This window comes from Ixodes scapularis, unplaced genomic scaffold, assembly GCF_016920785.2.
Source record: "Ixodes scapularis isolate PalLabHiFi unplaced genomic scaffold, ASM1692078v2 PGA_scaffold1__304_contigs__length_218370807, whole genome shotgun sequence".
NCBI lineage: Eukaryota > Metazoa > Arthropoda > Arachnida > Ixodida > Ixodidae > Ixodes > Ixodes scapularis.
Window position 1 is genome coordinate 142,045,636 of NW_024609846.1, and position 24,145 is coordinate 142,069,780.

Consider the following 24,145-nt stretch of genomic DNA (forward strand, 5'->3'; position numbering starts at 1 on the left):
GGACTCGCCACAAATTATGAGGTACCGAGAATAACACGCGGTTTTATGCGCATGAGGTCACAGAAGCTGCCCAAGGCCAGCGTGACAGCTCAGTGGGTTGGTATTCTATTCCAAGTATGAATAAAGAGAAAGTGGTAACTCAGCTCTCTAGCACAAAACTTAGTTGTTCAAATCATTTTCCAGGCCTGCAAGCATTTCCTGAATGGTGCTCCTCCAGACAGAATAATACCGTGCCTCAAGGATCGTTTAGAGGTGCGGAATGTATCCATGTGAAGCGGCACCACTATTTCCCATGAAAATAGAATTAGCATAGCGCTTACAAAATTGCCTTTGGAGGTTTCAGTTCCACAGGAAAAATAAGCTACAGAATTTACGAAAAGGCAGCCAGACTCGAGAAATAAAGGCTGCAATGCAGCAGGGCATGAGCGACGCTACAAAAAGTTATGTCCAAGTGCGAACTATGAAGACAATGAGGGTAATAGGTGTGTCAAATTATATTAATTAATATTAACATAAATATTAATTAATATTAGTAATAGGTGTGTGCATTAAACAGTGACCAACTTAAAGAAAAAAGGTACCTTTAAAATTAACATTAATGTAAAGTACCAGAGGAGCATTTACCCCACTTTCACTGAAAACTAGATGAATCTAGACATGGGCACTTGTATGGTCAAATCAGGTGCATAATGTATAACCTGCAGTATTCCCCAATTCGGGACATGTTAGTTGGCGCTTGAATAAACGTGGTGCTTCCGCGCTTTTTACGGTAGATTTTTCTGTTCTGTGAATATTTATAATCCGGTATCCATTTAGAAACTCTACACAGTCCAGCCCTCCGACATGTTTCCTAGTTTTCCAACAAAATTTCGCTGAAAAAGTTAACATATAGGTAGTCAGAAAGTTTTGATTCTTGGTTGCTTCGAAACTTGTTTTCGTTACTCTTTTTTTAAACTAACCCATAACTTTTACCAGATGATGACATCTTTTTCTTCAGAAAACTTGATGACCGAAATGCATGTTTTGGATGTGTTCCCAACTGCATGGTTTTCTCTTCAAGAAAGGATATGTGAGAGAAGAGGAGGAAAGCCCTGAGCAGCATCAAAGTACTCCACTAAAGGCACCAGGGTGGAAGAGAAGAGCTCTTGGCCTCCACGAGCGAGCACAGAGTGTGCACAGTCACAGAACATGAATAATGTGAAGGCTACATTGTTTGCTCCGACACAAGGCATGTGCCGACGGTATTTTGGTGTGATGTTGCACAACCAAAAACGACTCTGCGAAGGCACGCCTGGCGTGGCAGGAATGTCGGGGAACAACAGGAAAGCGCAGCGTGTGACACACGCTTCATCTATTCGCGTTATCGAATAATGTACAGGCAGGCGACGACACCGAAACATGAATGTGCCGTTTCCAGATGTGCTGCACAAATCACAAATCTATCCATCTAAAAATATTTAAAAAAAAAAGTAAATAACACATTCTGTGCAGGTGAGTTATAGGGTCAGGGATACATATTATCAGGGCTTAAAGTCTTCCTCCAGTCTGGAGGGGTCTCTCCTAGTTCGAGCACAGGTAGGGCCCCCAGAAAAGGGGGGGGGGGGGGGGGGGGGTGCTCTATTTGTGGTCCTTCGATAACATTAAACCGACACTTCTACAGCTTCTTTCGAAACCTATTTATTCTTTCGATTGATTTAGGACTTGTCACCTCTGTTCCCCAAGCACAGGACTAAGACAGAGGGATCTTAGGTAAAACGGGGGGTCTCAGACCCCTCGCCAAAATTAGAGGGGGGTCCTGGACCCCCTGAGACCCCCCAGACTTTAAGCACTGCGGCTATTATAAAGGGCTGATCGTAAAGATAAGTTCGATAATCAACTGGAATTCGGTCATTTACTTTTTAAGTAGTGAAAATAAACATGTGGTTCCAATTAGAAACTTGCTGGATGTCGTTGAGAACAATAAATCAGACAATTTTAAAAAGACTTCAAGCATGTGGGAACTGCAGCGGTGCGCATAAGTCCCAACCCGTGCAAGAAACACAAGGGGAACACCTATGTGATAAGATTATCGTCCTAGTTTTCCATTGCCAGCTCCGAGCCTGTTGCACGGGCTCAAGGATGGCAGTGCGAGAGGGGAAGGGGGGGGGGGGGGGGGGGGCAGGCAAAGAGCTTAGAAATAACGGCGACAATTGACGCCACGTCAATTAGCGAGAAAATTGACGTATCATACAGTTTTCTACTAAATCGTCACGTGACATCAAGTCACGTGGTCGCTAAGTTTTGTGTGGCATCAGGTTACATGTTTTCAAATTCCCCCGATAAATTTAGCGGGATATTTTCGCGTGACACTGACATTACTGTGTCGCTTAATACTATGACTCCACGTGACGTCAGGTCAAGTGACATCAGTTTCTTCGCCAAATTTTGCGGGGCAATAAACGGAGGGACGAACAAAATTCTGGGATCGGAGATAAAGCATTGCATGCTTTAAACTCTCATCTCAGATTTTTTACGTGCTAGTAAGTGCTATGCGCGGCACAAACGCTGCGCTAACGGTGCGTTTCACTGCACACGACGGTGAGCATTCCGAAGTCCCACGTGACTCGGCAGTTTTAGAAACAACAGCGCAGCGGGGGCCTACACCGAGCCACGTGCACCGAGCATCCCAGAAACCGGCAACCTCCGGTGCACAGTTGTAGCCGCGGATATGTCGAAAGCAGGCCGCAACGTAAAAAGAGACCACTCGGCCACGCTCGACTGCGTGTCCGTCGAGGAGGGGGGCGGCACGATATATGACGCGATCCGTGAAATTGCCGAGCGCCCCCGAAAAGGCAGCCCAGGCGCGACATTTATCTAGACAGCTTCCCCGCTCGCGGGGCCCACCGAGCGAGCGCTCCTTCCGAAAGAGCCAGAAAGAGCCCGTCAAAGGATCCCCGAGAAAGGGAGCCTTCGGCGAGGGTGATTATGCGGCGTAGCCACCTCTCCGGAGCAACTCGGGCGGTTTATTTTATTCCGCGACGCAACGAGGGAGGGAATTCCGTTTTCCCGCAACAGCGACCACCGGGCCCGTATCATTTCATCGAAACGTTTCGCGGAAACACGTTTGAGGGGTAACTTTTCCTAGACACACGTTCATATGCTCCCGGGACGTTTCATAGACAAAATAGGGAGTTTTCGTAGACCGCGTTCCTCCCTCCGCTAAGCCCTCCGCAACGAAGAAGCCGCTACTGCGCCTGCGCGCCGATCGCCTTGGCTGTACAGCTCCGGGTATCCTAGCGGGTTGTCGAAAGCGTTGCGGGACGGCGAAAACGATCTACCAAAACTCCCTACTAACTTTTAGCGATTGGATATATCAGGGGTGGCCAGGATGACCCTGCCTAAGAGCCGCAAACAAAACCACGAAACTTCCAAGAGCCACCGGGGGGGGGGGGGGGGGGGGGGGGGGGGGGGGGGTATTTTGTTTAGGGCAATAAACGAAATTCGAACTACTTTCAATCTACCAAGTCAAAAGTAGTCCAAGTGTACGTTAGGTAGCAGTAGCACAAGACTACCAAACCGCAACCGGTCTTTCGATTTAAAACGCATTCCATTTCTTTTTTTTTTTGGGAAAGTGCTCGTGTGACAGGGAGGGAGGTGGAGGAGGGGGGGGGGGGGGGGGGTAGGGAGCCGCGAGCCGCACTTTACCACGCGAAGAGCCGCAGCTTGGCCACCCCTGGGATACATGCAAAGTACCGTTGGATACATGGTATATCGGGCCACTTCTGGCCGCCATGACGGAGCCGAGAACACATCCGGATCGGGTTTTGTTTGCATTTTCAACATCACCGCTATGTTTCGTGTGTTCCGCAACTAAATCGTTTCTTTTTTTTTTGTTATGTTTCCTGCGTCCATTGGCTTATTGAGGTGCTGCGATGCTTTGCAATCGACTGGGCAACTTTGCTATGGCAGATCTCCGCGAAATAAAAGCTGCAGCGAGCCGGGGCCGTCGAGCGTGAACATTGCCCGTCACCCGCGCGTCGATTTCACGCTCAGTCAACACGGATCGCTTAATTTTGAAATCAAGGATGCACCCATCCGCCTCTTCCGGACAGCGAAGATGCTTGATCGAACGAATCACACTTCTTAGGCAAATAATGACAAAGATTAATTAATTTTCGCGCTACTATAACTTTTTATCTTAGCCTGCACGCAGGTTTTCACAACACAAACTTGGAACTGCATAAAATGTTAAACCCGATTTTTTTTTTTTTTTTTCCGTATAGATAATTGGTTTCCACCTTCGAATTATCTTTCTTTTTTTCCTCTCTTTTTTTTTTTTTTTTTTGGGGGGGGGGGGGGGTATACGTCAATGAGAGAAGTCTAGTGTACACGAGCGCTTAAACAGAATTACCCCAGATCTTTCCCTCTCCCCACACTGCGGATCGTCTAGGACGCAGTTATCACATCAATGACTCCGCTCCACCAGACATATTGCGTGTGTGTGAAAAAAAGCCGGTGCGCACCCTTCCTAGCAGAACACGCGGGAGTCAAGCCCTGCGAACTGCGGAAGGGTCATAGAGAATGACGGAGCTCAGGATCGGGCTAGACCTAAAAATGCAACTGCGCATTGCGCTGATACAAATCAGCATGAGGTTTATTGCTATTTGCTTTCATGAGCACGTCGCATATTCCAAGAATCCTATTCCGAGCTTCATCCTACGCCATCTTCCGTCCCTCGGAAAAGTCGGGAATTGTCGCTTCGTTTAAGCGTGTTGGTCATTAAATTATTCGTGCGCAGTTCCAGCGTGTTTACAACTGAACGGTAACTAAAAAAAAGAAAAAAAAATGTAACCTGACTATCCACTACTAAATCATCGAATACTGATGAAATTAATAAATTGCGCAGGCCTCCCTGCATATGCGATACTATATAAAAGGACCCAAACGTAACATTTTCCGCTTATTGTTTGCTTTACATCAATGGCGAAACAAATAAAATCATTCGAAACACGCATTGTTGTTCTAGAAACAGCCGTCGTAAATAAAATGGCTGAGCAGAACTTTGAAACAAATGGGTTCAACTTCCGGGATTGCTAATTCTCGTTCAATATGAACGGTGTCACGTAGAATTAAAGGTAGGACTAATAGAAAGCACAGTCGGGCTCGGGCCGGGTTTGTGCCTGGTTCGGTGTGAATCGGGCCGGGTTCGGGTTGGGTTCCGGTTGGGTTCATGTCGAAAAGAGCAATCGGGCTCGGGCCGAGTTCGGGCCAGATTTGTTTTTGGTCGCGTCGGGCTCGGGCTTTCGTTTAGAAAGCCCACTCGGGCTCGGGCCGGGCTCGGGCCGAGTCGGGCCTAAAATTCCGGCCCGAGCTGGTCTCTGAGCTAGGCTGCCATCCGGATGCCGGCCTGCCGGCGACCGAGGCGATGTGCGCGGAGAAACGCTTCGACGAAACGCCACAAGGTGTGACGATGAAACGAACGCGGGCCTTTCGATGAAACCAACTGCCGACGAAATCTCCAAGCATCAACGACACACCAACTTCTGAAGTTCTGAAGAGTGTAAAAAAAGCTAAAAATTTTAATCGAATTAAAAACAAAGTTTTTGACATACGATTCTGCACATGGATATCATAAATAGCATGTGAGCGATAAATTTGTCTTCTTAAAAACCATCCAGCCGAACTCATCAAGGTTATTTCGAAGATTCCATCCACTGGATCTAGCAAACTTAGTTTTCTTTCTGTTCACTCCATCGTCACAGATGGAAGCTATATAGAGGTGATAAACTGATACTCATGTTTATTCACTGGTGCCCATTAACAGCAACGTGCATTCCCGATGGTGCATCACAACACACACACACACACACACACCATCATTATTCACGCAAAACACCAAATTAAAATAAGAAAACCAATTTACGTATACTACACAAACAAGTTGACATGAAAATAAACCCATAGAGTAGTCCATATATACGTGAGGAATAACGCGAGGTTTCGGAATACAATACACGGATCAAATAGAGTAGTATAGTTATATTGAGGCGAGAATCGAAGGTTCCGAAAATTTGCACGAGCCTATCCGTAACTATCCGACCATGCAGCGGGGCCTCGTTTTGGCGCAATGCTGGCGCAAATTCGTTACATTTCGGCGAAATGTAGCAGGGTGTAGCATGGGTAAGCACTTTGGCGCAGTTTAGCACAAATGACCGAACAATCGCATCACTGCGACTAATAAAAAAAGAAAAGCGACGTTCGCACGCCATCAACGACTATCGAGCATGAAAATGGCCGCCAACTGCAAAGTAACAAATAAAAAAAGAGATCCGAAATCTACAACGACAAGGAAGGCGCCAGGAGAGCGACCCTGGGAGCCTAAACGCATGCAGGCGCGCGCTCGGATGACATCGTGTGCATAGCTTCGCGCGGCGCGGGTCGCATTTCGTCGGTTGCGCGACATGACGCTTCCCGGAGAAAAACAAAACAACGCAGAAAGAAAACGTGACGCAATTCTTTCTTCGAAGCGCGCGTTCATCTGAGCGGCAGCGGCGGCAGATAGGAGAGCGTCTTTTGCGGCTAATAGAAGCGCACAGCCTCGCTCCACATTCGTCTGCAGCGTCTCGGCCCTTCCTCCCACAACGGAAAGGCGAGACCAGTGCAAGCTGTACCAAGGGCGGCTGACGAAAGACCTAATCGCCGCCTCCGAAAACATTCGTAAGAAACACGCACAGGGAATACCAAAGAAAGAGGATCCAAAAAAAGACCGCGACGAATGTTAGTATGTTCGAGTCAATTTTTTTTTTTTTTTTTTTTTTGATCCCATGGAGCGGAGCGGGCGGCGTCTGTAATCGCGAAAGGAAATGCCCGTTCTCCCATTGGCTGAGCGAAACGGCACCTAGATAGCCATTGGCGGCCGCTTTAAGAGAGCGCTCGGCCGCCGGCCGCAACCTCGACATAGCGAAACGTGGCCGTCCACGCCAGTACACCGCAGAAGAACTAAGGGAGCGGAAGAACGACATTCATTCTTTCGGACTCTCAACTCGTAAGAAGTGCTTAGGTGTCCCCGGAATTTTTTTTCTAAAGCACGGAGCTTACCGCGGAAGCCCAACTCCCCAGGAATGTGTCTCTCCGTGCGCATGACACGTGACATCATGACGTCATATGACACCATAACGTCACGTGACGCGGTACCGTGTGACACGTCACGACCCGACACCATCAAATCAAGCGTAATGTCTTCTAAAAGACGGACTCAACTTCCGTACATGACCAGACTTGGAAGATAAAATTCGCCGCGCGGTCCTGTATCTAAGGAAAACAAATCGTCTTCATTTGCTCTCCAAAATCACGAATATCGAGATTATATATTTTTTTTAATTTGGTGCACGGAGGCTGCAGAAATTAATTTTCAAAGTGCCGCCGAAGCCCCTCCTTCCCAGAGCGTGACATCATCTTAGGACTTTTCGGAATCTCCGCTCTCGCGCATCTTCAGCGCCCATCAAAGCTATGCATGCGCACTCTTGCCATTTTCAAAAAAAAAAAAAAAAGTTAGAAAAAGGCGTCACGACTGGTGTCAGTGCGGGGGAGTATACCTGGCAAGCTTGCAATTGCACGCGCTGTCCACACGAGCGACACGACGCGCTTGGCGGCCGAAAGATCTGGCATAGCCTTCTATATATATACTGACACAGCCTGGCAGATCGCCACGAAAAGCGGCCGCCGAAATGGAAAATCTGGAGCGGCAGACAACGGATGAGAGGAGAGCCACGTGACTGGCGCCCCGCTGCGGCGAGACGCCGAAACACCCTTCTCCCGAGCGAACAAGTATGTTTCGGGTCCTCGCCGCTGCATAAGTTGTGCGCTGACGTCCAGGTTCCCCAAGAAATGACTTTTTGATGCTCTGTGCTGCCAGATCCTCGCGCTCCAAATCTGCGACAGGGCACTTCATGGCTAAAGTGCTTCGTCGCCGAACTGCCAGGCTTTGCGAGTATTGGCGACGTGCGCGATCGGAAGCGTCGCGGTGGTCGGCCTTCCACGATTGGCCGAATGCTGACTAAGACCTTTGCAAAGGAGTTCTCATGGACGGAAATAAGAGGAACGTGAGGACTTCAATTTTGACGGTGTTGGCAGTATTGGTTCCAGAACGCTAGGATTTCAAGCTTCCACCATGGTAATAACAAACACCATCGAACTTATTGTTCACAAGGTAATGACGTCACGAAAGGTAACCATATGAGGGCGCCACCGAAACATCTCGCTGCTATGAGCTGGGTATGACTTTAGGTATAACGTAACAATTGGTCGGAGGGTTTTCGTGTTTTCTCGCCTTTAATTACATCTTCAAAAAAAAAAAAAAAACAACGAAAGTGGTATTTGGATTTATGGGATAAATGTACACTAAAATTAACCTCTGACTCGTTTATTATAATTTTTTTTTAAGGGGAACGCGAAAACTTTGTTTCTTAAGTGGTAGTGATTAAACGCGCTCACCTATCTCAAGCTATTCAGCAGAGTAACGATTAAGGAGCTGGTTATGACTTATTTATAGTCTTCACTGATACTGACGAAGGGACACGTTGCTTTACCACACAGGCGTCGAAGTGTCTTGTCTGCTCTCAACTATAAGAATGCAAAAAAATCGAGTGCAAAAAAAAAAAAAAAAAAAAAAACGAGAAAAAAACAACAACAACAATACACGATAGTAAGGTCAGAAAAGTGAACAACCGCAGTTGTGAATAACAAAAAAGAAATACGTGAGAAACAGTGTTGCGAGGTTCACCGCAAGAACGCGTTCGTGCGAGCGCACATGTCAGCACGCACACGTGTGCGTGTGTGTGATATGGGCACGTCCGAACATGTACCGACTTTCGTCGAACGAAATATTCGGGACCGATTGTAGATATGTCACTCGACGAACGTCTAAAACACACGGCGAAAATTCCATCGACAAACGTTCTCCTTTTTTTTTTATCCAGATAAGTTTTAGGTTAACCAAAACAGTGAATTAGATATAATAACAATTTAAAGAAAATATAAATATATATAATTCTCTTTTGCTGCGAAATAACTTTGATCCGGGACTGACTCCTCGAGAAACTCGAGGCGGCAATCCTACGTACACAAACTGTCAGCCGTACAAACGTGCAGTTTCGTCACTCCGTACGTCGCGATCATTAAATTCTCTTTTACTTCCTTTTTTTTATTACTACGAGTGTGTATTCCACGTGTTCCCAAACGGTCGCGCGGTAGCAGCGACACTTCCGAGCGACATACGTATCATACAGTGACTCATCTCCAAAAAGAGCGGTGCATGTCCTGAAAGGTAGCTACAGCGCGTGTGGAGAATTCTCTCGCTGTATACGTTTAGCGCGATGCAAAAGTGCTCAACCCTCGCGGCTTTAGAGTCGTAACTGCTAGCGCGGGCCTGCACGCGTAAAAGAATAAAAAAAAAAAAAAGATTGCGGTGGCTTAGCTCGGCTATGCCAGGATATACGTAGCGTGAGCTTATGCGCACGAAATGAGAGGCGCTATCAAGCGGCTTCGGTGCAGCGTCAGACTTGGCTACTGCGCAACGGAGGCGCACAGCTGGGCACGCGGCGGCGCCAGTGCGTCTGCCGCGGCTATGACGTCACTCCTCTGGAATGCGCAGACCGGCGAGGCGGGCGCGGCGGCGGCTCCGGCGCACCAGCTGTGCGCCGTGTGACGTCACTGCTCCTCGCCCATGCGCAGCACGGAGCACGGCTCATTATGCGAGCCACGCGAAACTGCTCAACCTCGGCCAGTGTAGCTCACGCTACAAAAAAAAGTGGTCCAAAACTATTCTCGACCCGCCATGGAAACTACCGGTAGAAGCGACGCAAGCGGAGTAAAATAGCGTTTCATGTTGCTCAGTGGTGAACCCTATTATACCCTATATATGCGCTACAGAGACCGAACTTGCGGCCACGCGTTCCTTCCCTTATTCAATCGAGTGCGCCGTCATTCCGCTGCTGCATAGCAGAGGGCACGCGATGAACGAATACAGCTAAGATTCTGCAGCGTTCGGCCGGCAGACAATGGCCGAGTTTTCCTCTCGGAATGTCCATCGAGTGCCGAACTTCCCTCAACATCTATATATCTACTTTTTTTTTGCCGGCCGGAGTCACCCGCGCACACTGACCTCATTTAATAATGGTAAAAGACAAGCGCCGAAAGACCAGGACAAGGTAAGAAGACGACGACACAAGGCGCCTTGTGTCGTCGTCTTCTTACCTTGTCCTGGTCTTTCGGCGCTTGTCTTTTTCCATTATGAACCAACTGGCCCAATTCACCATTTTGTTGCAATTCATTTATTAAATCTTCCGATTTGCGCTGCCGTATGGTCTTGCTTTGCCGACTCAAAGCCACCAGAACTCAAGCCATCCGTAGGGGGAATCACCCATCAGTTCCCGCGTCACGAAGCGCAGTGAAAGGCCGTAGTTGTGTATCTGGTCAATATGGCGGCTCGGCAGCCTCAGTCCAACGGCGACGGCGCGCGAACGCCCGTCCGCAGACCCAGAAACCACGAGCTGCACAAATCCCTTTTGCTGCTCTGGCTACGTCCTTGACCAGAGCCTCCTTTATGAGATCGGGTCCCGTGTTTTCGGTAAATACCGATAAACCGTAAATTGAAAGCTGTCCTTCAATTGGAGAAAAAGAAAAAAGACACGCATTACGGGAAGTATCTGTTTGCCTACAGCTTTCTGAACATGAGGAAGGAACAAGGGACGGACAACAACGACTCCTCATATTCCCTTAACAACACGCTCGTCCTTTACGTATGTACAGCTTTCTTTTTGTGCTGTCCCGGAAACGCGAATGAATGACGCGACCCAGGACGTCCCGACTAAATTTGGCGGGGAAACTGAAACGCGAGGTCTTTCAGGGGACGCGAGTCCGCCTAATTCGGAGGAATTTAGCGTGACTCCTAGCTCACGTAGCTTCGTGTCATAAACAAACATCGAACCCAAACATCCAGAAGAAAAAAAAAAAATACAATCATGCGTTGCATTTGTTTTTTCACAGCGACACGCCCCTTTTCCCAAAGTTTTTTTTTTTTTTTTTTTTGAGGGGGGCTTTTTACATATTTGGTCAAGTTTGGAATCGGGAGGAAGGCTACACATACATGATTGAACGTATTTATTTGATTTTCGGGGATGTTCGAGGCATGCATACGTTTCGTTTGAGTCATAAAAGAACGATTTCAAAATCCACTTTTGTCACAGATTATATTTCATTTTGTCTAGGTCAGTTTGCCTCTTACACTTTCTGTCAAAGGTCATATTTGGAGACTTCACATGCCAAACCAACGAAGGACTGGGGACCATTTTGACGCGCCTTCCTTCGATCACCTGACACTGCTCTCTGCGTGAAGGTATGGATGAGAGAGCGTGATCACGTGGTGAAGGATCGCCCTTCTACCAACAGGCTGCTTACAGATTCGCCGAACGCAGAGCCCCCGCGGTGGCCGTGACGTCAGGGAGCGGGCACTGACCTGCTTGATCTTGCGGAGGTAGGTCTGCGGGAAGTACTTGTGGAAGTACTTGCGGAGGCGTCGCTGCTCGGGCCTGCTCATGCCCAGGTGGGACAGGTCGTCCTCCTCGACGTACTTGAGCTGCCCGACCGAGGAGACCTTGAGGCCGTTGCGCAGGGCGTCGTAGTAGCCCGACAGCTCGGCCTCGAGCAGGAACTCGTACAGGCTCGGGCCCGGCAAAGGGCCCTGGGCGCCGCTTCCGGCCGAGCTCGAGCTGCCCAGGCTGAAGGTCGACGACGCCGACGGAAAAGGCATGGCCGCACCGGACGAGGGGCCCGACGCCCCGGCCGCGGCCACGGCGCCAAGGTCCTCGCTGCGCTGGCCGACCGCCGCCTGCGACCGAGGCAGACGACGACAGTCAGACGTGCAAAACACCGGTATCGTCCCAGGGGGGGACCTCTGGCGGCACCCTGGAGACGGCATGCAGGCTTGATCTACCGGTGTGCGGTCGTGTATGAGTACAGGAAGGTGGCGATTTGGGTCAGCTGGTTCATAGCTAAGGAAAACAACGCCACAATAAAGCAAGAACACAGGCAAGAGGGACAACTGAAGGCGTAATACAAGGTCCGCGGCAAGAGGGGCAAGGCAATGCGCTCACAAGGACCGAGTCAAGAAGGACGAGACAAGGCGCCTTGTCTTGGTCCTCGTGAGCGTTCGTCCTGACTTCGTTCAAACTTCATCCTGACTTTGCGATCTAATGCTGTCACAGCCAGGCCGAGTTAGGACGCAATCATTAACGAAGCTCCGAGCTACGCAGCCGGAACGAGTTGAGACTATAGTTGAGACTCGCGACGGGCGGAAGTGTGGGCTCGTCATAGACGCCATGACGCAGCTGGACCGAAAGGTGAAATCAGCCTTATAGCTGGCCATCTTTACGGCAGCTGCCGTTTACAAAATGCCTCTTTAAAGGGATGCTGAACCGAAATCTGGATTCCACAAAACACGGCAGCAAAAGCGTGCAACGAGATGCTAAAAACACCAAAACATCACTCATACAGCAATATCTCGAACGGATGACCGTATTTTTCAAACAAAGGAGGCGCATTTGACAGTTTTGTTTACGTCTTGTTTCTCCGAGAAGGAGAGGGAACGGCCTTCCGTTTTCTCTGCCTCGCCGCCTAGAGGGGGCGAAGCGAAGAGAGGAGGAAACGAGACATCTTTACGTCACGCGCCTCGTCGGCCTGGTTCAATCTCGACCTCTTTCTCCAAAAATAAGGCCGTCCATTCGAGATATCGCCTTACGAGTATAATATTGTAGGGATTGTAGCGTCCCGCCTATACACCTCCTGCAATGTTTTTTTTTTTAATCCAAATTTCGGTTCACCATCCCTTTAAACGCATTTTTTTTTGTCCTTTTTTATGACACCGAAGGTTGGGGCACTGTAAGAAAGCAGCTTTAAAACGAATGCAAAGAGGGACGTCTTAAACTCTGCTACCGAGTTTACTGAGTTCATGCATATGCACTTCCTCAAGGTCAGCACAAACCTAGAGAAAGGGGCATCCTACTTTTTTCTAAAAATTCGCAGGAATACACGCGCAGTTGACACGCGACGCGTAAATTATTATTGCTGTGAAAAAAACAAAGAAAAAAAAAACTAAGAACCTTTTTTTTTTACAGACACCCGACACAATATATTCAATGCCAAATGTCAAAAGATAGATAAAGGAAGAAAAAATCATCGCTAAACTTCACTGGGAGGGCGCTTTTCGAACACTGACCAAACACCCACGAGCCATCTTAGCCGATCCAGCGCCACCGCACGTACCACGTGACCCCGTCGCTTCGCCCCACCGGAAGGTCACGAGAGTCGCTACGAGCAGTGGGTCGGCTTCGCCAAGTGCAAGTGTCCGCCGCTCTCCATCATCGGTTCACACAGGGGCGTTAGCTTACGATTCGTACGTCGCGCCCAAAGCTGCTCCTTGCACCGGTCGCCACGCTTCATTCGAAGCACGGATGTCCCTCGCGAAGGAAGTGGTCGTAACGTGGAAAAACGCGCCTGTGTAAATGCGCGCGTGTCGTTCCGCGACCGAGTAACGGTTCATAGTCGGCAACCGTGAACCTGGCAGCACAGCCCCCAACCGCGAGCAGCCGAAGAAACCGTCGCCACGTAACGGGGCGCTAAAGACGCACGCGTGCCGCCACCAGTGATTCGACACCCGATAAGAATTCTCCAGGCCGGAAAATCGCGATGGCCCGCCAAACAACCGCCTCCGCACAACGCGAACAGGCACGCAGCAACACGAGAAGCCCCGTGCAACAACAACAGGCACGCTCGTGCGAGGCGACAAAGGAACCACGGCGTGACCGCAAACACCTTCTTTTTCTTTTTTCCCTTTTTTTCTTTTTTTGTCTCTTCTTCTAGGTTAGTTCGCTCCTGCTTCTATCTCCCATATTTACCTTCCGCGAGAAAAATAAAGAGTACAGAGTTGCGTTACGTTGTGTGCACAGTGCATCATACTTCCGAGGTATTCATTGTCGTCAGATATGTATTCCGACATTAAAATCCGAGGAAAATAGAGCTAAGAAAGGCAACGCATATATAACGAAAGAAATCGCATAAAGGTGACGAGTTATATACCAGTTATAATTACACACAGTCTTTTTTTTTCTTTTCTCTAAAAGTAACACTAATTAAAAAAAAAAAAAGTTCCGAAAGCTACATTTATGCGGTCCGTGCAGGTGACTCATACGGCCAGGGGAACATGGTATAAGGGGCTAATCGTAACGACCACTCGGCTAATTAAGTAAAATTTGTTAATCAACTTTTTCTTTTTTTTCAGATTAGTAAAAATAGACATATGGTTCCAATTGGAAACTTGCTGAGCGTCGTCGAAAACCACAACATAGATAATCTTCAAAAAGACGGAGCTCGTGAGAAGCGCAGTAGTGCGGTAAAGTTACCACTCGTGGAGCAGGCGCGGGCGCCTTATCGCACCGCTAGCCTTGTACCTGCTCCACGAGTGGCAACCATATATATATACAAAGTAGGCGAAGGAGGAAAACACTGAAAGTATATTAAATATATATATATATATATATATATATATATATATATATATATATATATATATATATATATATATATATATATATATATATATACATATCTTATATACACTAAAATTCTCAATAAACGAAGAAAAATGTAAACGCACGTAAAGGAATAAATATATAAGAGAGTAAAACAAGTTTCCACGCAAGAAATTAGCGCAAAAGATTAGTGAAAAAATGAAAGGGGCCTAGCGGGCAGGCGTCGACGCTTCGGAAAAGCGTGTTCACGCACAGCGGCATACGACGTAAAATAAAACGGGGTCTTTAATCTGAAAAAAGTGTTTGTTGTGTTGGGGGTGTTCTCGAACGGGTTGGGCGGGGGCCAGTTCTCCTCTGAAGCAAAGGATGCGTCATGGAGGAACAGCGTGCCCCTCGCAGCCCCGGATGCGTTCGCGGCACCACCCGCCCAAAGCGGCCGCCGGGGCGAAGCCTCTATTCACGCCCACGCCGACGTTTAACCGAGTTCCCCTGGAGAGCTCCAAGAAGCCCTTCCCCTGGGGGAAACAATTAGTGCATACCAATAGCGAAGAAACAAATGCCATTTACAGTTCGGCATACGTACGCTCCGGCTATAATATTCCCTTCACCTCCGAGTCAATGGGGAAAGAGGAAGCCGTAGAAATATATTTGTGACACTAACGGTGCGAATGTAAAGGGAAACTGAACGGGTATTTCTGCTCGCCAAGGTTTTTGTTGGAACATGAACGACAAGGGCCCAACAACGCGGAACACAATTTGCGGCTCGAAATTCGTATTATTTCCGCCCGAAACTCACCGGTCGAGAATGGGCCAGTTTCAAACGCGCTCCCTCTTTTTTTACACGGTCACGTGCTGTTCAAACCGATGCCTACCAAATATATTCAAAGTCACGCCCATCTAAGGCAGAGTACTCAGTGCTAAAAATTAGCGCCCGAGGCGTAGAGGTTGAAACGCAGCACCAGCGCAACCGGAGCGAGCACACGAGCCGGCAATTTTCTTTGGCGAACCAAATTAGTGGTATACTTCATATTAAAAAAAAAAAAAAAAAAAAAAAAGGAGGAAAATTAATGCAGTTTTTTGTTAGGTCCTTACTCATCGATGCCCAGAACCTGTGATCGTGACTGCGACCGCTACTACCCAACCTCGTTTTCTCACCCCTTCTGCAAGAAGTCAACAAAAACTTTACAAAAGAATGAAAAATTGCCAGTAAACAGATAAAAATGACAACGACACAATTATCTTGTAGAATATCACCTCACTTATGGCCTTGTCACACTGCGGAAACAGTCGGAGAAAGTACTGAAAGTAAAAGGCGTATCTAATAAAACAAATAAAAACCTAGCTGCAAAACTCCATACAGTGGTGCCTGGCATTTGACTTGAGCCAAGCTTGCTGGAGGTCAATTTCCTTGCGCCATGTAATTTTACTTCGCAAATTATACGGAGCACAGACGTCAGACTTCAATTGACGCGTTTGTCCCTTATCTCATATGCTCGAAACGTTTTAGAAAAATGTCCGTATAACAACTAATTTCCTAAGTTCAACAATATAAAATGCTGCTAATGAATCAGCAATCAGCCTTTAGCAGGGCTGATTGTTGAAAAAATGTCCTACTCGGCCTAGGATGAATTATTAAAGCACCTCTCGAGTACTTCATTTCTTTAAAGAGACCGATGGAGATATCATCGCTTCTTTTTTGCATTCCATGCGTAATTAAACGGGCGTTTCCCGGTAAGCAATTTTCACAAAACGTTAGTGTCCTCCAAAACAGAACAGTAAGCATTCAACTTGCGAGTTCATCTGCTCCATGTGACCTGCTTTTTCACTGTTCCTCCAAGCAGTAGTCTCTTCATTAGTTAATTTTTTATGGAATTAAGTACTATTAACAGGTACGTCCAGTACGGCCATCGCTAACCCTTCCCCGGCACTATTTCGGTCGTTTCGCCGCGAACCTGGCCGAACGAAGAACACGTTCAGATGAAGCTTGTGTTCGTGAAAACGTCCACAATACAGGTTCGTAATTAGGTCGTAGTTCCCAAGGTGGTCCATTACCATTGTATCATCGGCTCTGCGAAAACGATATGACACCAACATGGCCGCGAGCCAGCTGAAACCAAACCTAATAGGATGGATGGATGGATGGATGAATACGGCTGAGCCCTTTGGATCGGGCGGTAGCTTGCGCCACCTAGCCATTTTGTTTTACCATTTAAGCTTAGAATATTTAAATGTGAAATCTATATTCACTCCGCAGTGCAAAGAAAGTGAGGCTACGAAACCCCCTTGCCATCAGTGAATAAGAAAATACCTAGTTTTCTCTCGATTTCTGCCACCATTCACTTAATCTTTGCTTGGTAATCTCTACAGTCTTGAAATCCACTCTCCCTTCGCTGTCTCTAAAACCCAATGACTTTATTAAATCTATGTTGTCTTCGGTAGGCATAGGGTGAAGCCCTTTACAGTAGAGTATCAAGTGCTCAGCCGTCTCGTCCTCCTCTCCACAAGCAGTGCACACTGTATCAATTTCCTGGTACTTTACTCTGTATGTTCTGGTTCGCAGAACACCCGTCCTCGCCTCAAACAGCAATGAGCTTCCCCTAGAATTGTCATAAATGCTTTCTTTGGCAATAACTCTTTTGTTTAATCTATAGCTTTCCAGAGCCGTCTTTGTCTGCATTCCCTCTAGCCACCGATCTCTTTCTGTGGCCTTAACTTTCTTCTTAACTGAGACTTGCTCTTCCGTATCTTCGCTATAGCCCAAAAACTTTCCTCTTAATTTCCTAGTGCGCTGTCTCCACTTTGTGTCTACACTCCTCATGTATAAATAGCTGAATAGCGCCGCGTGTGTCAGCGCCCTTTGTCCGTCGGTCAGGTAACTATACTAAGAGAGAAGGAACATCCGCACGCAGCTTGCCGCCGTACTTCCGCGGAGCGGCGCTGCTTTTAAGTTCAAAGTGACGTAACGACATTCGGTTTATTCCTTTTAAATAATGTTTTGGTGTCTTTACGCCCCCCCCCCCCCCCCCCCAAAAAAAAAAAAAAAAAGTGTTTTTGTGGTGTGTTTAGAATGCGGTTGACATTTATACGATAAAATAGGCGCTAAGATTTCGCCCTTTACATTTCAAACGGTCTCCACAGTTTGAGTTGCTCCCTTTTTTAAACCGCCGCCATGTGGTTGATGAGGATCATGCAACTAGCGCGACTCCCGCGACCTCCAGAGGCTGAAAAGTTCCCGCCACCTTCTTGGGCTGTTGAAATCTGCTCAGCACACGGATCTCCTCTTGTGTTGTGCATTTCGAGTTTTCGGGCCTTTATTGAAAATTGCCACTATTTTTTTTATTTGCCTATCTTAAAGGTTGGCCGGCAGTATCTTCAAACAATAAATGATAAATAAATATTCGAGTGCTTCCACTCGACTTCGAGTCTTGCGCTGCAACAGGCTGGACCTCCGCCGCGTCTGGCGTCACGGCATTGCGGTGGCGCTGCGGTCGGCACTCCGTACGCGCAGACTCTCACGCCAACCTGATTTCTGGGCAGAGCTCACACCTGGTGTGGGCAAACGAGGGCTTGTTTGGAAAGAGCGTGCTGTCCGTACGCACGGAAGCGCCCGAGAGCCACTAGAGCGGCAAGCAGAAACAGCCGACAAACCTCGAGCACGTTCGGCACGCACGCGAGCTACATTTGGCAGGCTTGCAGTCTCGTGACTGCAACGCTGCCAAAGGTATACTTTCGAGTGCACGCCGCACGTGTTGTCGGTTGCTTTTGTTCGTCGCTCTAGTGTGACCCGGCCCTAATCGGCTCTCAGCTTGGCGGTCGAGGTAGTAAAACTCAATGGCCCCATGAAAACGATAAGAGGCTCGCAGAATGACACGTCGACGGGTCCTTGGTCCTGAACGACAAGCTCTGGGCGATTCTCTGATGTCTACATACGAAGAACGTGGAAGGACGTACGGGAGAAACGAACTCTCGTATATAATCATTATATCGAGCGATATCGAACGCAGTCAAGTACATTTGCGGTAACAACCAAGCGGAATGTTGCGTCTAGCCGGTGAACTTGTTACTGATAGTTATTGACACGTCCCTATCACTATCGTGACGAAGGTGACGAGGCAAGAATAACTGGGAAACACGCAAAAAACGCTCGTCCTGTTTGCCTCTCCGTCTTCGTCTTTATTGTGCGCTTTCACTACTTTCAACAAAAAAGTTTAGCGTGGCAAATTTCTCGTGTCAAAAAAAGAATCGCAAAAATGGGCGTCGATGTCGGCGAGACAGAAAAATCAAGCGTAAGACCGACTCGATGCAGCGCTGCGGCTGCTTTTATGCACGCTTTTTTAGTCTAGGGTTCTAAGCTATAAGCAACCTGCAATGCTGTTTGGTTTGGCGCCATCTAGCGACCGAAGCAACAAATATTGGGTACCCCCGGGAGTGCGGTTGCATTGTTCAAACGTGAGCTATTACTCTGGTGGCGCCGCTGAGCCTATAGTGTCTGAAGCAAGAAATACTGGGTATCCCAGGAAGCCGTGATCGCGTAACGTACAGTGCCCCTCAAACTTAACGCCGCCACTCGGTTACACTCGATTACGCAAAAATTGATCTATTGCATGCTACTCAAAGATAAATTGGTCGCTGCAGCTCCTCGAATACCTTCCCCTGGCTGGGTTCTCATCAGGGACGCGATTGTTCACCAAGTAGTTCGACCACTAGGTTCAGGAATAACTCAACAAGTGAATAAACCGGACGATCTAGTGGCGGCGTTAAGTTTGAGGGGCTACGTGCCAGTAGAACGGAAGCTACTGCCCTGGCGGGCCAATCGGAACGTGACTGCGTATCACCGGAGCGCGCCTCAACTCCGACGAAGTATCCGTCTTTTCGCTGCGTCATGCTCCAATATGTGTGCGTTGCGCTAGTATACGTCGCGCATTTCGAAGCCTTCGGCACGTAATGTGGGGCTTATCGTTCGCCGTTTGCCAAGTTACAACGAGACAGGGTATAACCGTGCGCTCTCATCCTGCTGGCGTCGCCTGGCCGTTGCCGGGTGCCTATAGAGCATGCGAAAAGTTAGGCGAATGTACTGGACCTTTCGAGCAAAACAACAAACGGGGAAAGAAGAAAAAGAAAAGCTTGAGGGGATTAGCGTTTGATTCATCCTCGTATGAGCCATGCAGAGGCGTTGAACTATTAGGGAAATAGGGGGTGACGGTGGACTTGTATTACTTGAACTTGTTAGTCGAGAGTTTTAATAGATCGTTTCGATATCCCCGATAACGATACGATGCACGCGCAAAGGCGGCGGAGGGGTATCGTTATCGGAACGATCTACTAAAGATTTCCAGTGTGTATGTGTCATATTCCGCTGACGAGCACGGCAGGCCAACTCAGGCCTGTCCAACGCACGAATCAAAGGGAAATAACAGCGCGGAGGGTCCGGAAGTACCGAAGAAGCGACCCCAGCGCCGACAAAGAGCGCCGTCAACAAACAAAGAGGGGGATACACCTTTCTTCGGCGAACAGCTGTCCCGCAGAAAGTAGAAACACCGGCGGAAATCCGCACCGTGTGGCGCAGACGGAAGTTTGCCGAATGTCCCAGATCCAACATCCGCTCAATCCAAGTCATCATCGTCAACGGGCTCCAACTGGCCTCACCGCGGCGAGTGAAGAATCTGCTCGTGTGAAGCCGACCGAGACGACCCGGTGACTGTCACTTACACCAGCCTCGTTGTTTTTAGACGGATCCCTATGCACTAACTCCGCTTGCTCGCCAGTGGGTAGTGCGCATGCGCATGGCCCGGCGAATGCTCCCCTCCACAGCCAGCAAGCCACGGTCTCCACGTGACGTCAGAATACCAAGTTGACATTTCACCCAGATTGTCAGGCCTCCCGCCACCCAATTTAGAAATCTCAGTCGACTTCATAACTCCGTCTTAACGTTAAAAAATTCACAGCGTTTTCTCGGACGAGATAATAATGTGTATGTTTACATAGCCGGAAGTTAGTCAGCTTCAATGGGCGTCTGGTGTCTCAGATGAGAAATTGAGCCAGTGCAGTACAGCCGCTACTAGCCTGGGGACACTGACAGGGTATTTATGCTCGCCAAGGTTTTTACTTGTGCATGACATATGAAAGCCCAGAACACAATTTGCGACTCGAAATTCGTTTTTTTTTTTTCGCCCGAAAATTGCTGATCGAGAACTGGCCGGTTTGAGTTGCGCTCACTCTCTTCTTCGTGGTCACGTGCTGTATTTTATGGTTTAGACACAACCACCAAAGATAATCAAAGTCGTGGGTCATCGAAGAGACACACTGAATGCTAAGAAATAGACAAAAAAAATATGATACCCATTTTTTGTGGCTTGTAAAAAACTACAAATACGTTGATAGAAAAAAAAAGTTTCACAGCCACGTTATTTTCGGCAAGCTTCTCCTCTATATTTCTTCTTCCTCTCCAATCCAGTTTCGGGCAGCTGAGTTTTTTTTTTTTTTTTTACTTTATTAAAAATATACGTGACACTGTAGCAAAATAATGATTAGGTAGCCCTCACACCATAATAAATCAACCAGCAACAAAAAAAAATACATATAATTTTTTTTTTTTTTTTTTTTTGGGGGGGGGGGGGGCGGGGGAAGGGGGGAGGGTGTCATATCTTTTTAACGTGCATCACGCAGTAGTGAAGACGACCGCACGCCGGTACGAGGCTCATCCAGATCGAAACGGGCAGCAGTGGGGATTGAACCCAGGATCCGCGAGTTTTCACTCCACGTGCTCGGAGCTGGTGTGCGCTAGCCCTGTCGGCCACCGATACCCCCAAAGGCCGGTTCACACATTGGTATTGGTTGCGTTGAAAGCAACCGACACGACCAAGTAATCGGGACAAGAGTTCTCCACGCAGAACGTGGCAACCAATGCAAGAAGTAGCTTCAGGGAGCAAGCACGTGTCACACACAGTCTTCCTGGCTGTTTCTGTCGTTTGGTACGCTGACGAGGCAACATATGCAAATGTGCGAACCAGGCTCGGGGCTAAAAAGCATAAATTACTTCCGTTAAAGACAGCTGCAGACATCTCAAACCATGCAGGAGCCGTAGAATCTTCAAACATAAAGTCGGGGTCGAAGTTCACGGGGCGCTTTGACTGGACGCTCGCGACGATGACGCCGCTCTTTTCGCCGACGTCCAATCGGTACGTTCCGCGAATTTTTGGCTCCAAGTTCGTGTGACGAGTGAAGAGCCCCATATCCAAGACACGAGTGTTCCCGGCGGTGTGGACGACGCAGCTGGAGCGAGATTCATATACGTTGACAGGCGACGCGGAAGCTTCGCCTTGTTATTCTCACCCACCCTATCTCCTTTTGTTGTCTGTCTCTCTGTCTGTCTGTCTCTCTCTCTCTCACCGTCTGTCTCTCTCTCTCTGTGTGTGTGTGTGTGTGTGTGTGTGTGTGTGTGCGCGCGTGTGCGCGTGTGCGTGCGTGCGTGCGTGCGTGCGTGCGTGCGTGCGTGCGTGCGTGCGCGCGCGTGCGTGTATATATCCGAAAGACGCAATGCAAAGGCACCACGACGCAGCTGGACCGAGGCGCAAAACCAACTTGGCATGCTGGCCAACTGCGACAGCTGCCGTTTTCGAAACGCCTTTTTGAAGCCAAGTGCTGAGGAGACTAAAGTAAAAAATCATTTCAAGCTTTCAAAAAAAAAAAAAAAGAATGAATAATAGCCAGTCCCGAGGGCGGTTTTCCAGGAGCGGTCCAATGCGAAGCAAGTCGGAGGCGGCGCACGGTTGACCGTACCCTTTCGAAAACGCCGTCACGTGCACGCAGCGGCTCTCCAAGGGCACCGCGACGAACGTGCCCGTCTGCTCGCGCCGCGACCAGTTCCTTCGGAACAAAGCAGCGTAATGATAACGGAGACTTCTCCGCCGAGCGCCTTCCGCCTACGAGCCATCATCAGAAACACGAAAAGAGGACAAAGCAGGGGACGCAGTGAGGCGGCGAGAAGTGCCCCAACAAAGGGGCGCGGTGCTTCTCCGGACGGGGGAGAGAGAGGACAGACAGGAGAGGGCGAGAGAGAGAGTCAGGGGGCAGCGGCATCTTCAAATGAGCGAGGCGACGCCCCAACAAACGCAGCACCTTGTTTGTTGCCGCAAAATGAGAGGAGGGTGAAGCGCATCAACGTGTACGCGCGATACAGTCAGCAGGCCATCTTCACGGGACGAGAGAGGTCATGGGTTCACCTCAGGTGACCCGCACCCTGCCACATTCTTTCCTTCAAATGCAGCAAAAAAAAAAAAACAAAAAAAAACGCAAGATTGCAGGGGTTGAAATAAATAAAGTCAAGGGTTGTCAGACAGAAACGTTTTTTTTCTTTCTTTCTTCTAAAGCATGGAATGCTTACTAAAGCCGGGGACACACTGCTTATCCATCATGCAAAAAACAGTCTGCATGCAGATTCCAACGCGAGTCACCGCGAGATCCGTGCTTTTAATGTATCATGGCAATGAGTTCAAGGAGGAAACTTGCAAGGCGGCAGACGAACCAGGGATATGGCGGTGGCACGGGTTTGCAGACTGTCTTTTGTGTGATATACGAGCAGTGTGACCCCGCGGCCACTACTCTCATGGCGAATTCCGCAGGGCGTTTTGGAGCGCGCCGGCATCAGTTGACCACATCCGGAATGGAGCACACGATCCGAACGGGGTCGCGCCGCCTACGGATCCTCAGTGGAACATGACCACTGCTCCGGGATCGGCGGATGCCTTCCCGCCATTCACCTGCCCGGGAATCCCCTTTCAGCGACCGCCGCGGTCGTTTCGAAGGCGTCCAGGCAAAGTACAGGCGGCATCTCCCGAGCGGCCATTACGAATTCTTCCGAGGCGACATGGGCGAGATCAGGCGAGATGCCCCGCGAGAAAGGAAGTCACGTGTGTGCGCCGAGGGCTGGCCCGGCTGGCTTCCGGCTGAATCCACCGATATCGGCGGAGCGACTTTTCTCGGATCCAGATCGAGATCTGGAGCGGCAGCTAATCCAAAACGACCAGTGGAACACGTCCGTCTCGATCCCGATCACTCAGTGAAATAGGTCAGCTCCAGAAAAGTCGATCTCGGCGCGCTCCAAAACGACCGACCAGTGGAATTCGCCATGAGAAATGTTTCCGTCCGTGCACTCCATGCCACGGTGACGTCAAGTGCCGTGGGTTACGCCAACGCCACCTAGCATAATCAAGGCCTGATAACATCCAGTTGAAGTATTGTTGTGGCCAAAGACGGAGAGTTAACGGACTTGGAGGCGAAGCTGCAGTGAACACAACGAACAAAAACAAACTTTACTTCAACACAACAAAAAAAAGAAGTTACGCAAAAGGAAATGACACACTGGCACTAACCGCCGCGCACGGCTTACAGATGTAGTTACAAAAACGGACGCCTCAGTGTCCTCGCACGATGAGGACGGCGGCTAATGCACGACAGAAGGCGAAGAACCGCGGGAGAGGACTACTGGGCCACACGGGCCCGTTCAAACTCGAGGCTCGCCCGCTCGGTCAGTCCGTCCGATCCAATCAGGGTCTTGTTAGAATCCCATCGGGTACAGGGCC

The 24,145-nt window shown here is 48.9% G+C and overlaps 1 protein-coding gene across 1 annotated transcript in view; it reads right to left on the reverse strand.

The window, feature by feature from the left end:
* LOC8034716 (activated Cdc42 kinase-like) overlaps positions 1-24,145 on the reverse strand; it is a 94,119-nt gene that overhangs the window by 32,935 nt on the left and 37,039 nt on the right. Inside the window, exon 2 of the mRNA XM_029978085.4 lies at positions 11,495-11,866. Coding sequence (XP_029833945.2) covers positions 11,495-11,788 — 294 coding nt within the window. The 5' untranslated portion in view covers positions 11,789-11,866. The remainder of the gene's footprint in view (positions 1-11,494; positions 11,867-24,145) is intronic.